The sequence below is a fragment of the Siphateles boraxobius genome, unplaced genomic scaffold (genome assembly GCF_051911475.1).
Source record: "Siphateles boraxobius isolate OS27281-9 unplaced genomic scaffold, OSU_SipBor_1 48, whole genome shotgun sequence".
In the NCBI taxonomy this organism is placed as follows: Eukaryota; Metazoa; Chordata; class Actinopteri; order Cypriniformes; family Leuciscidae; genus Siphateles; species Siphateles boraxobius.
In genome coordinates, this window is record NW_027509119.1 from 7,569,589 (window position 1) to 7,581,714 (window position 12,126).

General features: G+C 43.7%; 1 protein-coding gene across 6 annotated transcripts in view; it reads right to left on the reverse strand.

Moving 5' to 3' along the window:
• The window catches only part of zfhx3b (zinc finger homeobox 3b), a 240,994-nt gene that overhangs the window by 88,254 nt on the left and 140,614 nt on the right, over window positions 1-12,126 (reverse strand). For all 6 annotated transcript variants that reach the window (XM_077201829.1, XM_077201832.1, XM_077201831.1 and 3 more), the window contains 2 exons: window positions 3,896-6,965; window positions 666-1,162 (listed from right to left, as the gene is read on the reverse strand). In XM_077201829.1, coding sequence (XP_077057944.1) covers window positions 666-1,162; window positions 3,896-6,929 — 3,531 coding nt within the window. In that variant the 5' untranslated portion in view covers window positions 6,930-6,965. The remainder of the gene's footprint in view (window positions 1-665; window positions 1,163-3,895; window positions 6,966-12,126) is intronic.

Consider the following 12,126-nt stretch of genomic DNA (forward strand, 5'->3'; position numbering starts at 1 on the left):
AATGGAATCAGGCCTGTTAGATTTATGGCCATTTGTTCAGAGAGTGTTCATCCATGGGCTATTATGGAATGATTAGTGTAGAAGGTGAAGCTCCAAGTCCGGCGAAAATCAATACGGCTGTCGAGAGCGATTCTGCCCTTCCCACTCCGAACGGTATTAGCACCAAACCTCTGTCTCTTCACACTTCTTCATCCTCTCTTCCAGCAATTTCATCAGCTGCCCTTCTCCCCACCCTACTGACCTGCCATGTTCCTCCCTCCCTCTAAGTGCCCCTGTTCTCCCCTCTTCATTGCATGCGCATTAGGCCTTAATATACTGCACTGGGCCATCACTCATAGTCGACGGTAGAGACGGAGAGTGCTGGTCGATTCAGTCGTACAGTAGAATAGAGGTGTTTAAAACCTGTGGATAGTGTAACATTGTGCCCTAACCATGTTGATCAGAGTTTCTGTCCTAATCTCCCACAAGACGCTATGAGGCATTTTGTTGTTGTGTTGTACTGGGTAGCTCCACCTACATGGAAATCTTATTGGAACCATTTTTTTATTTTTTTTTGTGAAGAGTGCAGTTTTGAACTTAATTTTTGCTTTCAGTATAGACAGAAAAATGACTTGAAACTTGTAAGCATGTTGCTTGGTTAGTATAGGACTACCAGAGTTACTCACCTTGTACAGTTTGAGACTGGCCTCATGGCGGGAGTTGACTGTGTGCATCCTCAGTTTTTCCAGGCTGTTGGTGTAGTAGTCGCAGGCATTACATTTGAGGTGCACAGGGTTGCCAATGGCCACGCACTTGAGGCGCCACTCATTGCCCTTGCCACCCTCTTTGATGTGTGCCACCAGCTGGTACTTCTGTACATGCTTGTCAGTCTTGCAGTGCAGCTGGAAGTTGGCCTTGAGCTGCGTGGTGTAGTGGCACAGCTTGCACTGGTGAGAGTCGCCCACCACCGCTCTCCACTCCTCCTCTGGCAGTGAGCGCTCTGCACTCATGTGCAGGCCCAGTATCTCCAGGTTGTCGGTACTGAAGCGGTTGCACACAGCACATTGGAAGAGTTTGAGGGAGGGGTCGCTGGTCTGGGATAGGCTTTCACCCAAAGTCATCAGTTCCTCTGAGACCAGCTGTCCTCCACCCAGGCGTACATCCATGGGAATGTCACCTCCAACTGAAAGTAGAAGATACAAAAAGTGATCAGTGAACAGTCTTAAGGTAACAGTGAGGGTTGGGCATTTTCTCTGTGTTGATTTTCTCCACTCATTTAAACTTCCTCAATAGAAGAATGTCCTGGGAAACATGGAAAAGGTGCATAGTGTAGCCTTTTTAAAAAAGAGTCATGTTTGTCTTTCCTTTCAAAGTGGACTTTCTTTCTAGGATAATGTGCATGTGTGTATTTATTTACATAATTTTATTAAATCAAGATGAAGAGCTCAGAGAAAGACTGCGAAACGAGAGAGTGGAGGTGTGGATTTACACAGTCCTGCACATTCATTTCCCTGCCATTAAATCAACTCCAGAGGCTGTGAGGAGAGGCTCAAAAAATAAAGTTAATCAATCATTACTGGCAATCTAAAGAGTTCCCAGTACACATTACTGTAAATCAACTACAGCCCTTTTTACCAAAAAATAATAATATAAAAATTAGATCTTCCTTGTTGAACTGGTTATTTCACTTCTGATTGGGAATCAATGCAAACACCCTCCTGCTCGGAGCGTCTGCAAATTTATGTATTCATGTATTTTTAAGGAATGAAAAGAAGGTGTAGGAGCCAAAGAAATTACATTTTCAAAAACAGAAGCACAAGGCATCTAAGAACAGCTTGAGGAAGAGGCTAGAGGCTGAGATTTGGAGACAAGAGATGCATAGAAGCTGTTTCCTCAGTTCGCTGATCTTCAATCTGTCACTGCCCAGACTGAGCGCACCCGCTGAACCAGTATGGCTTTACACTAAATGAATTCCAGCAGCTCCTTTTATTTATTGGGGCAGCATGCAGCCTGCCCATTTCACTATTACCTTCAGCTTTTAATGCAGGGACAGAGAGACCTCTGACAATGAAAGCCATTTTCATTTCTTTCCATAAACCTCTCATGTAAACACCTGTAAATGTGTAGGTTATGTTCGGCTTTCATAATCTCTTAAGCATGTCTTGTAATGAACTTGTAATATTTTGAATATTTTGCTTGTGTCAATCAATATCAATGTTTGAGCAGAGAGGGAAAATGTTTAGGAGAACGCTGTTAACGTTAAACTAAAAGGATTTACAATTTCTACTAAAAAAAAGAAAAAAATATTATAATATATTATGATGACCAGAGTCCAGAGATGTAATTTGTCACTTCTATGCACACATCTAAATATTTTAAATAAATGAAAGTGCACTGAACATTCCAGATTGTTTATTAAATTAACATTTCATAATGTTCTGTCATTTCTTATGTCCTGTCTTTTCTTCCCTGTAAAATGTTAATTGAACATTCCCTCAATGGAAAACCAAACAAATGGCTAGCAGAGGGAGGATTTAAAAAAAAAAAAAAAAACTATTAGTCATGGCAATCGATTCCTGTTTGTGTCTTTGAACTGGCAACAGTTTGAAACAAGTCTGTGCAAATTGTGGGCTTGTAGCTGGAATGCCAAATTCTCCACTGTGGTGCTGAATTACCCTCACTAGGCCCTTTTACTTTCCCCTTTTTTTACTATGGTAAAGTATATAGCGGCAATTACAAAAGCAGGAAAAAAGGACGACTCTGTATGCAGTGGTAGCTGTATAGTATTGACATGAAAACCGTGATGTTTAGTAGGAGCCTAGAGGACAGGGCCACAAGGAACATTCCCTCGGCCCCAGTCTACTCCGTCACACTATCTTTCACGAGAAACACAGGGGCAGCAAAAGGGGGAATTTCCCAGCGAAAGTGACCCAGATAGAATGACACAGAGGATGCGAAAAATAAACTGAAGCTTGAGTGTTAAGAATATGTGTGTGCCTGTCTTTCCCACTTGCTCACTCACTATTTTTCTCTGTGTGCCTGTGTCTGTTGTAGAAGCTTAAATCAGCATGGCTAGGATACACTAAAACCTGAATACATTAAAACTGCATTCTCATACATCTAATGCACAAGATGTGTTTATTATTATTCTTTTATCAATTTTTTAATCTGTTAGCCTTTACACAAACACATTTTTTCTTGTTTAGGGCATTAGACTTATCATGATGTCTGTGTCATGCCTTTATCTCAAGAAAGCTACATATTGTACTGAAAATATTGTACTGTGCAGCGATTGGCTTTTTCATTATGCTTTACAACAGCCTAAATATTTCACCTCATTGACGTTACTCATGTTAAAGACGGAAGAGTGAACCATTCATAAAGCATAAAGACTTATTTCCCACCACATACAATTTGTTTTCTACGCTATTGGCTGAGTGGCCCCTATCTCTCTGCATATTGACACTTGCTGTCCTTCAAATACAAAGCAGCCTTATTTGTGCCTCTTTATTTTTTTCTCTTAGCTTCCCTCACACACATTTTTAACAGTTGTTTCAGAGAGTGAGAGCATGTTAAACAAGGAAGGTGTCCCTGAAGGCAACAGGTAAAGACAGAGAGCTGTCAGCTTGGGGAACTAAAGTGTTTGTAGCTGTGTGTTAGTATAGGTGGAGATAAAAATGTAGCAAGAGTGAGTTTACAAATTCTACATGCGGGAACGAAATAGAAATATAACCGAAAAAGAAAATGTTCACCCATATAAGATACATTTTTAATAGTTTCAATTCTAAGCCAAGTATACAGGAAATGCTCTTATTTGTGTGCAAAAAAAAAGAAGATAAATAGTTAAAAAAAGAGACAGCGATCCAATTGAACCCACATGAACTGCAATGTGTTAATTGTAACTCATTAAACTCACCTAGTGCTGGGGCCAGAGCTGCCATGTTGGGGTCCAGATGAAAACCGCCAAGCAAGAACTGGGCATCAGCTCCAGAGGGCTCCATCTTAAGGCCTGGTGGCAGGCTCATGTTTTGGGTCAAGTAGTATTGGTACAGCTCAGCCTCTGAGGGTGAAGGCATGGCCCCTAGACCAAGCCGGCCATGCTGCATTTGGGTCATGTTCTGCTGAAGCAGCATCATGTTGTGCATGTGTTTCTCACTTGTCATGTGGATGCGCAGGTTACGTGCTACATTGGTCTCATAGTCACACACTTCACACCGCCAGGTGGGCTTGCTTTTTGGCTTGGTAGGTGAAGGGGCACCACAGGGCCCTGCCATGTGGGTGGAGGACTGGGCTGGATGATGGTGGTGACTAGGATGATGGCTGCTGGCTTGGGTAGCAGAAGAGACAGGTACCACTCCACCTGGCGCATGCCCATACACCTGTTCACCAGCTGTTGGAATAGTTCCTCCATTTTGTAACGTCTGCATGTTGTTAAGATGCTTGTCAGACTGCATATGGATGCTTAGGTTGCCTTTGGTGGTAGTGGAATAGTTGCAAACCTCACAGCGGAAGGGCTTGTAGCCACAAGTGTAGCTCTCCCCACGGGCAAGGCGGGGGTGACTTTGCCCACTGCTGCAGTACATACAAGAGCCTCCAGAGTCAGGGTGTTTCTCCTTCATGTGGGCCTCCAAGGTCTGCTGGTATTTGTAGTGCCAGTTGCACTTTGGACACTTCAGTGTCTTACACGAATTCCGCGAGTGCATCATGGTCATATGGCCACCCAATGAGCGAGAGGACCCTAGTACAGTATCACATTTTGGGCACTCCACCCCACTCCCTCCACTGCCCCCAGCCCCATGGTTCTGGGTGCATTCACTCAGTCCTGACATGTCACAAGCAGCTGTGTGATGGAGGTGTGTGTGGGCATTGGGCGAAGGGTGTGGGTGGTGATGGTGGTGAAGGTGGTGGTGGTGGTGGAGGACGGCACCGTTGTCCTCATCTCCCTCTGCTGAGCATTCATTTGGTTCAGGAGCTGTGGCACTATCTCGATTGGCACTTTCCTCAGCAGCAACATTGGAGGCTAAAGGGGAGGACGTGCTTGCAGTGGAGCATGCAGCCCCATCCTCCTCACCCCCTCTGCCGGCGATTGCCGCCATTGCCGAGGGGACTGTAGACCCCTGGCAGTTAAAGCTCAGAGGGAGTTCTGAGGTCCTCCCTCCACCATCTGCAGCCATCACATCCTCTGACCCTCTGATAGAAGAGGATGACATGGAAGCAGAGGCTTTGCTGCTAAGTGTAGGGCTGGCTGCCGAGAGACAAGCAGAAGGCTGGAGAGCGCTACTAGGCATTAATAAAGGAGATTTGGAAATGCTTTGGTTTGAGACAGCCAGTTCCCCCACAAATCCACCAACGCTGCTGCTACTTCCACTACAGGCCACTACAGTGCCTTCATCCTCCATATCTTCATCATCTTCTTCTAAAAGAAGCTCATCCTCTTCCTCTGAGGCCATCTCCTCACTGTGAAGGAGAACCTTTCTTTCACAGATTTCTGCATCCCCATCCTCCCTTCTATGAGTCCCCTCTTTCCCCACAGACCCCTCTGTTCTCCTACCCTGTGGCTTGGACAGAGTGTTGGAGTCTTTGGCTGGGCCTGGGGTTGACGTAAGGGAGGATGGTTTGGGGCTGCCAAGGCCCCCCAATGTGAGGAGGCCTTGTTGCTGGAGACCCGAGTCAGAGTCTTTGTTGAGGCGGCTCTCACCTCCTTCATTACTGCTACCCCCTTCTAAATGAACCCCACTGAACGTGCCATAGAAGCTCTGGCCTGAATTTATGGGTACCAGGGTAGGCGGTGGAGGAGAGTTCTTATTTTTTGGTTCTAGGAAGCTAACGAGTGGCTCTTTGTCTTTCCCGATGCCCTGTATAATGGCTGATGCATGCTTGTCGCCTAATAGCCTGCGTTCATCCTCACACAGGGTCATGCGATGGTCATGGACCGCATGAGTGACAAAGGAGCGTGCGTAGCCAAAAGACAACTTGCAGAGGAAACACATGAGGATGGGCTTGCCTTTGCCATAAAGGGCCAGGCCGTCAAATTTGGAGAAATCCACATTGTTGGGAACATCTTTGGATACACAGGACTTCTTGGCAGACCCATCGCTGTTCAGGTAATCTTTGTTGCTTTTGTGCCGCACATCAAAGACGCGGAAACTGTGCAGGACAGGACTGAGGCCTGCCAGGGTTGAGGTATTGGTGAAACCTTGGTCTGAAGAGCCGAACCATTTTCCGAAAGACGAGGCTATATGGAACGTGTTGATGATCTGAGGGTACACTGAAGAAGAGGTCCCAGCCGCCTCCCCTGTCTTTCCCCCACTGGGGAGAGAGTTTGAGGGGAGCAGACCTGGTTCCATGCTCCCATCGCTTTGGATCAGCTGGCTGAGACTTTCCACAATGTAGGCAGAGCCATCAGGCTGGTATACTATCTCTCCAGCCAGGTTTTCCACATCACTACTCTCCTCTTCCTCCTCTTCCTCTCCTTCTTCGCTCCCACTCTCTGTGGCTCCCCTCCGATGGGAGGGCTGTTGCCGCATGAGCATGGGCATACCCCCTCCACTTGGCACCATAGGTACACCAGGGAAGGGCTGCAGACTAGGAAAACAGCTGTCAATCTCCATTTCATCCAAGTCTTCCAAATCTTCGTCCTCCTCTCCACAGCTCACTCCCTCCTGTTCCTCCTCTAACCCTTTGGGGTGCAGCCGTCTGGTAGTGGAGTTATCGCTGTTTTGGTTCTGCTGCTCTCTCACAGCCTCGCAGGCTTTACTGGGATTACGTAGCTGGGCTGAGTGAGATGCAGAGAGAGACAGGGGCTCCAAGGAAGAGGGCTGGTTGAATGGTGGGACCTGTGCGTTAGGGTGATCGTTCCAGGGTTGTGGATGGTGCTGCTGCTGGGAGATGGCGGAGGAGCCAAGCCCATCGTCTGTCCCAGAAACCACGGGAGACTCACAGCTTTCCATGCTGATGCCTACATGAGGCGTTCATCGCATCCAGGCCTGATGAAAAAATAGAAAAAGAGACAGGATTAACCCACTGCTTGAAACATATAATGTCTCAGAGAGTAAAAAAGTACATAATAGACACCTTTAATGTTTTCCTTTCATTGTTTCTATGCAAGCTAATTTTCAGTCCTGCGATGCTGAACATTTAAAGAGCCTTAAGAAGCATCTTTAAAAATGGTGAATCAATGTGCATATATATAGAGTGATAGAGAGTGGGGAGCAGTATAGTAGATTAGATGAGAAACAAAAGTGTGAGATATAATGGTGGAAAATGACAGAGTGCTCATTAGGTTAGATTAGGTACGTAAACAATACCTCAGACAAGCACTAATAAGGCAGCTCAAATGCTTTATCCTGTCATATCAGCCAGTTACCATCTTTTATCTAGACCTTACACACAACACCCAAAGTCTGCTATGTTCTAAATCCTGCATACATTTCTTCTTTTTTTTTAATTAACTTTGGGTCTGAGCAGTAACAGAATAACATAATGGATAAAAAAGCTCCATTGTGCTGCTAATTAGACACAGTGAAACCCGCCATCAGCACATGATCCATCTCACACCCACAGAAAGAACTTAAGGTTACAAAAATATATTAGCCACGCTGTTTTAGGACCTCCATTATAGAGATCCCACACACAGAACTCACTGCATGAATAGAACATGGGAATGTTCTACATGCATTTAGTTGATGTGTATACGATTTTTACAGCAAGCACTTACTTGTGTATAAAAAACATGCACAACATACAAATAATTGGTTTATATTATTTGCAAAGCCTTAAATATAGCAGCAATGTTGGTACTCCAAATGCAGTATATAAACGTAGTATCCAATAACTTCCACGCTTAGCCTGGTTTCAAAACAGTCCTCTGCCTCTGAAATAATAAATGGGAGCTGAACTTTCTGAGGGTAGTGCTGCCCCGAGCAAGGAAAGAGCCATGAGCACGCCACAATTTCAAGCAGGCGATAAAGGAGATACAATGATAGCGAGAGATACTGCTGAGCTAATAATTTTAATAAAGGGATGCAGGCAGCATTGATTAAAGGGGGCAACCGGACTGAAACCAATAACTCTGGCCTGCCCTTTCACCCCCCATTGCTGAATATTACATGAGCAAAGTTTCCCGGCAGCACGCTAACCACCGCGTCCTGCCTGATTAGCACATTCACTGCCTGTACTTGATTTATTTACTTATTTACTTAGGGATGCAAATTTCAGAAGTGATCAGACACTGTGTCTATAGCCCCACCCCCACCTAATGTATTAACATGAGAGCGTTTGGCTGGGGAGATTGATAATGTTTGATTCCCTCTTCATGAATGTCTGATGAAAATTCGAGACCCCTAAACTCACAGAGCCACCCACCCATCAAAATCACAATGTGTGCAAGCACAGCCTGCAAACAATGCCCATATATATGCAAGTTAATTATGGTGATTTAATTCCATATAATTTTAACAATAATGAAACATGAAACAGAACAATAATGTGTATTCTGAGAGTTGTAAATGGTTAATGCCAAGTTAGAGTGCTTCATCATTCCAGTACTAAAGAATTAAGTCAATCAACAACAATAAGCTTAAATTCTGCCAGGAGGAGTCCACAAATAAACTCAATGCTGCTGCAGCATTATGTGATTGTATGTAATAGATGGAGTAGAGAACTACTTAAACTGTTCAACATAAACAGCTTAAAGATTATGACTCACAAATGGTCATTCCTGAAAATCTGCCATGATACGCTTTTCATTTAACGCAAATGAGATGGTTTCCTTTAAAGAATTAAACAGTGCTAGAGAGTGGCGGCCCAAGCCATCTGGGCGCGTCTGCTGCTTACAGAAAACAGGATTGCCCTTTAAAATGGAGATGGTCTAATTCAATAACCCGCAGTGGTTACTGATGTGCAATAGGATTGTCTGGAGTCTGCCAGTCGCAGATGGGCAGCCAGATATAATGTAGTTTGTCCGCTCAAGGTTTGCTTCCGAAGCAACACCTGTTTAAAGAAGGAATCTTTAATCTCACTGCACTAACGAAGGCTCAGAGAGACAAGGAGACGCATACTCAGTTAACAACAGGAAATTAGTATTAAGCTTTCTTCTCACCCTGTAAATGAGCCTTTGGCTAAAATATGTAATGTCACAGCAGAGAAGTCAAACACACCATAACAATATGTATAAAATCTTTTTTGTCCTTGATATCCTATACATTCTGTCATGAAGGCATCATCTTCATTAAACAGTCTGCTCTATTAAGGCATGAGGCAAGACTTTAAGGGTTTCTCAGAGGCAGATAGAAACTCGTCTCAACTCAAATTAGGCAGAATAGAAAACATTCCCTATTTATCAGCCAAACAAAGTAGATAAGGGTTTTAACTATTAAAAAAGCACAGTACATAAAGAAAGCTGTTAGAAGCTGGTCTGGTTGTCATTTAGAGGGGATAGAAAATGAGATAAGTTTTTATTTATGGGTCCTTTCATTTTGTGGGATTTACTGGCTAAGCAAGAAGGGAATTAAAGGCTAAGGAGCCGTCTGATTATACGCACGCACAATCACCTGCCCAGGGGACAGGCCTCCAGAGGCCCAGTGCTCCCTACCCTCTCCTGGGGAATTAACTCCTGCTCGGCCCCAGCTGAGAACGGCCAGGGGGTGCGGCCTGACCCTCACGCCCCACACACAGCACCCCTAAATACATAAGGAACATATCCTTCCAGATAATTTTATTGGAAGAAAAAGGCTTCATCATCACCTCCCTGTGGTCTGTAGCAGGCCTTGCTTTTCTTTTCCCATTTCCTGCCAGATCTAGCCATCGCACAGGCTGGCCACTACAGGGTTAGGGCGCTTATTGAAAAATCAATGGCATAAATGCTAGGCAAGTTACAGGACGATATGGGAAGGGAAGGTTCCTATTGATAAAGCAGGGAGGGCCCTCTGATTTTGCAAAAGGGGATGTATTCATTAAAGCTAGGTGAGAAGGCTTAATCTTTGAAGTATGGACAATTGAATTGCAAATATATGTAGGAAACTGTTCACCCCACTACTGTATTGTCAATCTTAATGCTAAATTCAGGTTTCAAGTACACAAGGCACTGTAATTTATTGTAACGTTACAGAAATGTCAGTTTAAAAAAAAATATCAGCGCTCTCAAAATATTTACTCAATATGTGGATGTCACGTGTAGTTGAGTACATGTGCATAACTCATTATATATTTATATAAGGACAATAAGGTAGATTAAGTAGGTTCTGCAGTGCTCTTTATTCCTATTTTTTTTATAATGTAACATCTTATGTCTCAGCCAAAGCAAATAAATCAAAGTAAATATAGTTATTCAATAAATAAATAATAAATATTATAAATACTATTTATTGGTTGTTGATTTAAAGTGAATTACTATGTAATAAAGCATATAATAAATTTAATACTATTATAATATGATAATGCATCATATTTCTGGCCAAGAAAGGGGTAGAGGTTGAAAAACACTGTTATGCAGCACAAATAATGTACCCTGCATTTATTGTTATATAAGCATTTATTAAAAAAAGTCAATTAAATAAATAAAAATAATAATAATAATAACACTAAAGTGTCTCATTTGCTAAATGATTAATAGTGACATCAGTGATTCAATTACTCATATAATTCAAAAGCACTTCTGCAGAAGTTCCACACTGGGTATTTTCAGTCAGCATTTATTCAATTTCAGCTTTATTAGTGAGCAAAGGTAAACAGAGAGGACTGAAAAAATCCTCCACCTTCTCTTCCTTGTCCTGAACGTTTAATGTAGACACAGCGACACTTCAGAGGAGTTGCTGCGTCAGAAGGCAAAAAGTCACCTCAGGTCGATGGCACTCTGGCTGTAAACACAGCTTCCCGTAAAATCAATGATCTTTAGTTCAAGCTATCAGTCTGTGCAACAGAAATAGCAGTGGCTGTGATGAGACTGAGGCTGTGGAGAGAGGGAGGAAAAGCGATAGAGAGAGAAAGAGAGATCAGTACAGCTTGGCTGTGGGTAAGAGATGAGAGCACAGCTATTTGCTGCTACTGCGCACAGCTGTACTGCCAACACAGCGCTGAAAATGGAACTAAATGCCGGTTCCCAGCATGCATCTCTCCCAAAGCCACAGCCATTAGTGTGTCAGGCCGGAGTGCTCTACCTGCACGCTGGCACTGGTTAATAGATTATGTTGGTGGTGGAAATAGGAGGTGCTCCTCTGTGACTTAATGTAACAGTAAACATCTGCAAACTCATCTGTTGCTAATTGGTCTCTGGCCTGAACACAAACGAATTGATTCTGAGGTATCAATAGCGTTCTCTGTTCTAGGCACTGAAACTGAATCTTGGTGACAATTTTCGCTCTCGGGTAACAGCATAAGATCTGTAAACGCAATCAATGTAGCAAAACAAAGGGAGCATAAAAATGTTTTCCCGACAAGGCGTGTGATGCAACGTCAGGCTGCCTTTAGCGGCATTTATTCAGCCGATGAAATCTGGAGCGGATTCAAAGGCAGCTGAAGGGGAATCCGCGCGCCGGCAAAGTGTCTCATCACTTTTGGTGAGTGCAAAAGAAACAGGCTCTTCGTGTAATTAGAAGTGGTTAATTAGCTGTGGGTTAATTACTCAGTTCGAAGGGGAAAGCTGGCAAAAAGAGCTGGTGGGGTGGTAGAGTGAGGGGAAAGTGGCGAACACGCAGCAGGAAGCTCCCAGTCTCCTGCCAATTAGCAGGCAGCATGGGGGGCTGGCGAAGAAACGGGGCCGGGAGTACAAATGAGCTTCACACCAGCCCACTCGCAGCCACTGAACTAATACCACACTCAACATATCCACATTCCCCTATTAAAAATGCATACTGTTGGAGATTCTACGCTCACTGTTGTTTTTGGTAAGCGCTTCCATTTGCCCAACAGCCACTCGTTTTTTAATCGCATGCAAAGACTTAAAGGAGTTTTTTTTCTCTAGAAAATCTTGGATATCATAATATTAACCATATTCAATTTAATAATAATAATTTGAATATGAATATAAATAAGGCGTTCATAAAACAGGAAAATAACTTATTGTTTCGGCCCCTGCATGCTGTTTTTCTCTCTCTCTCATCTTAACAAATCTTACAGGAAAGTAATAGCACATTATTTGCCTCCACCTTC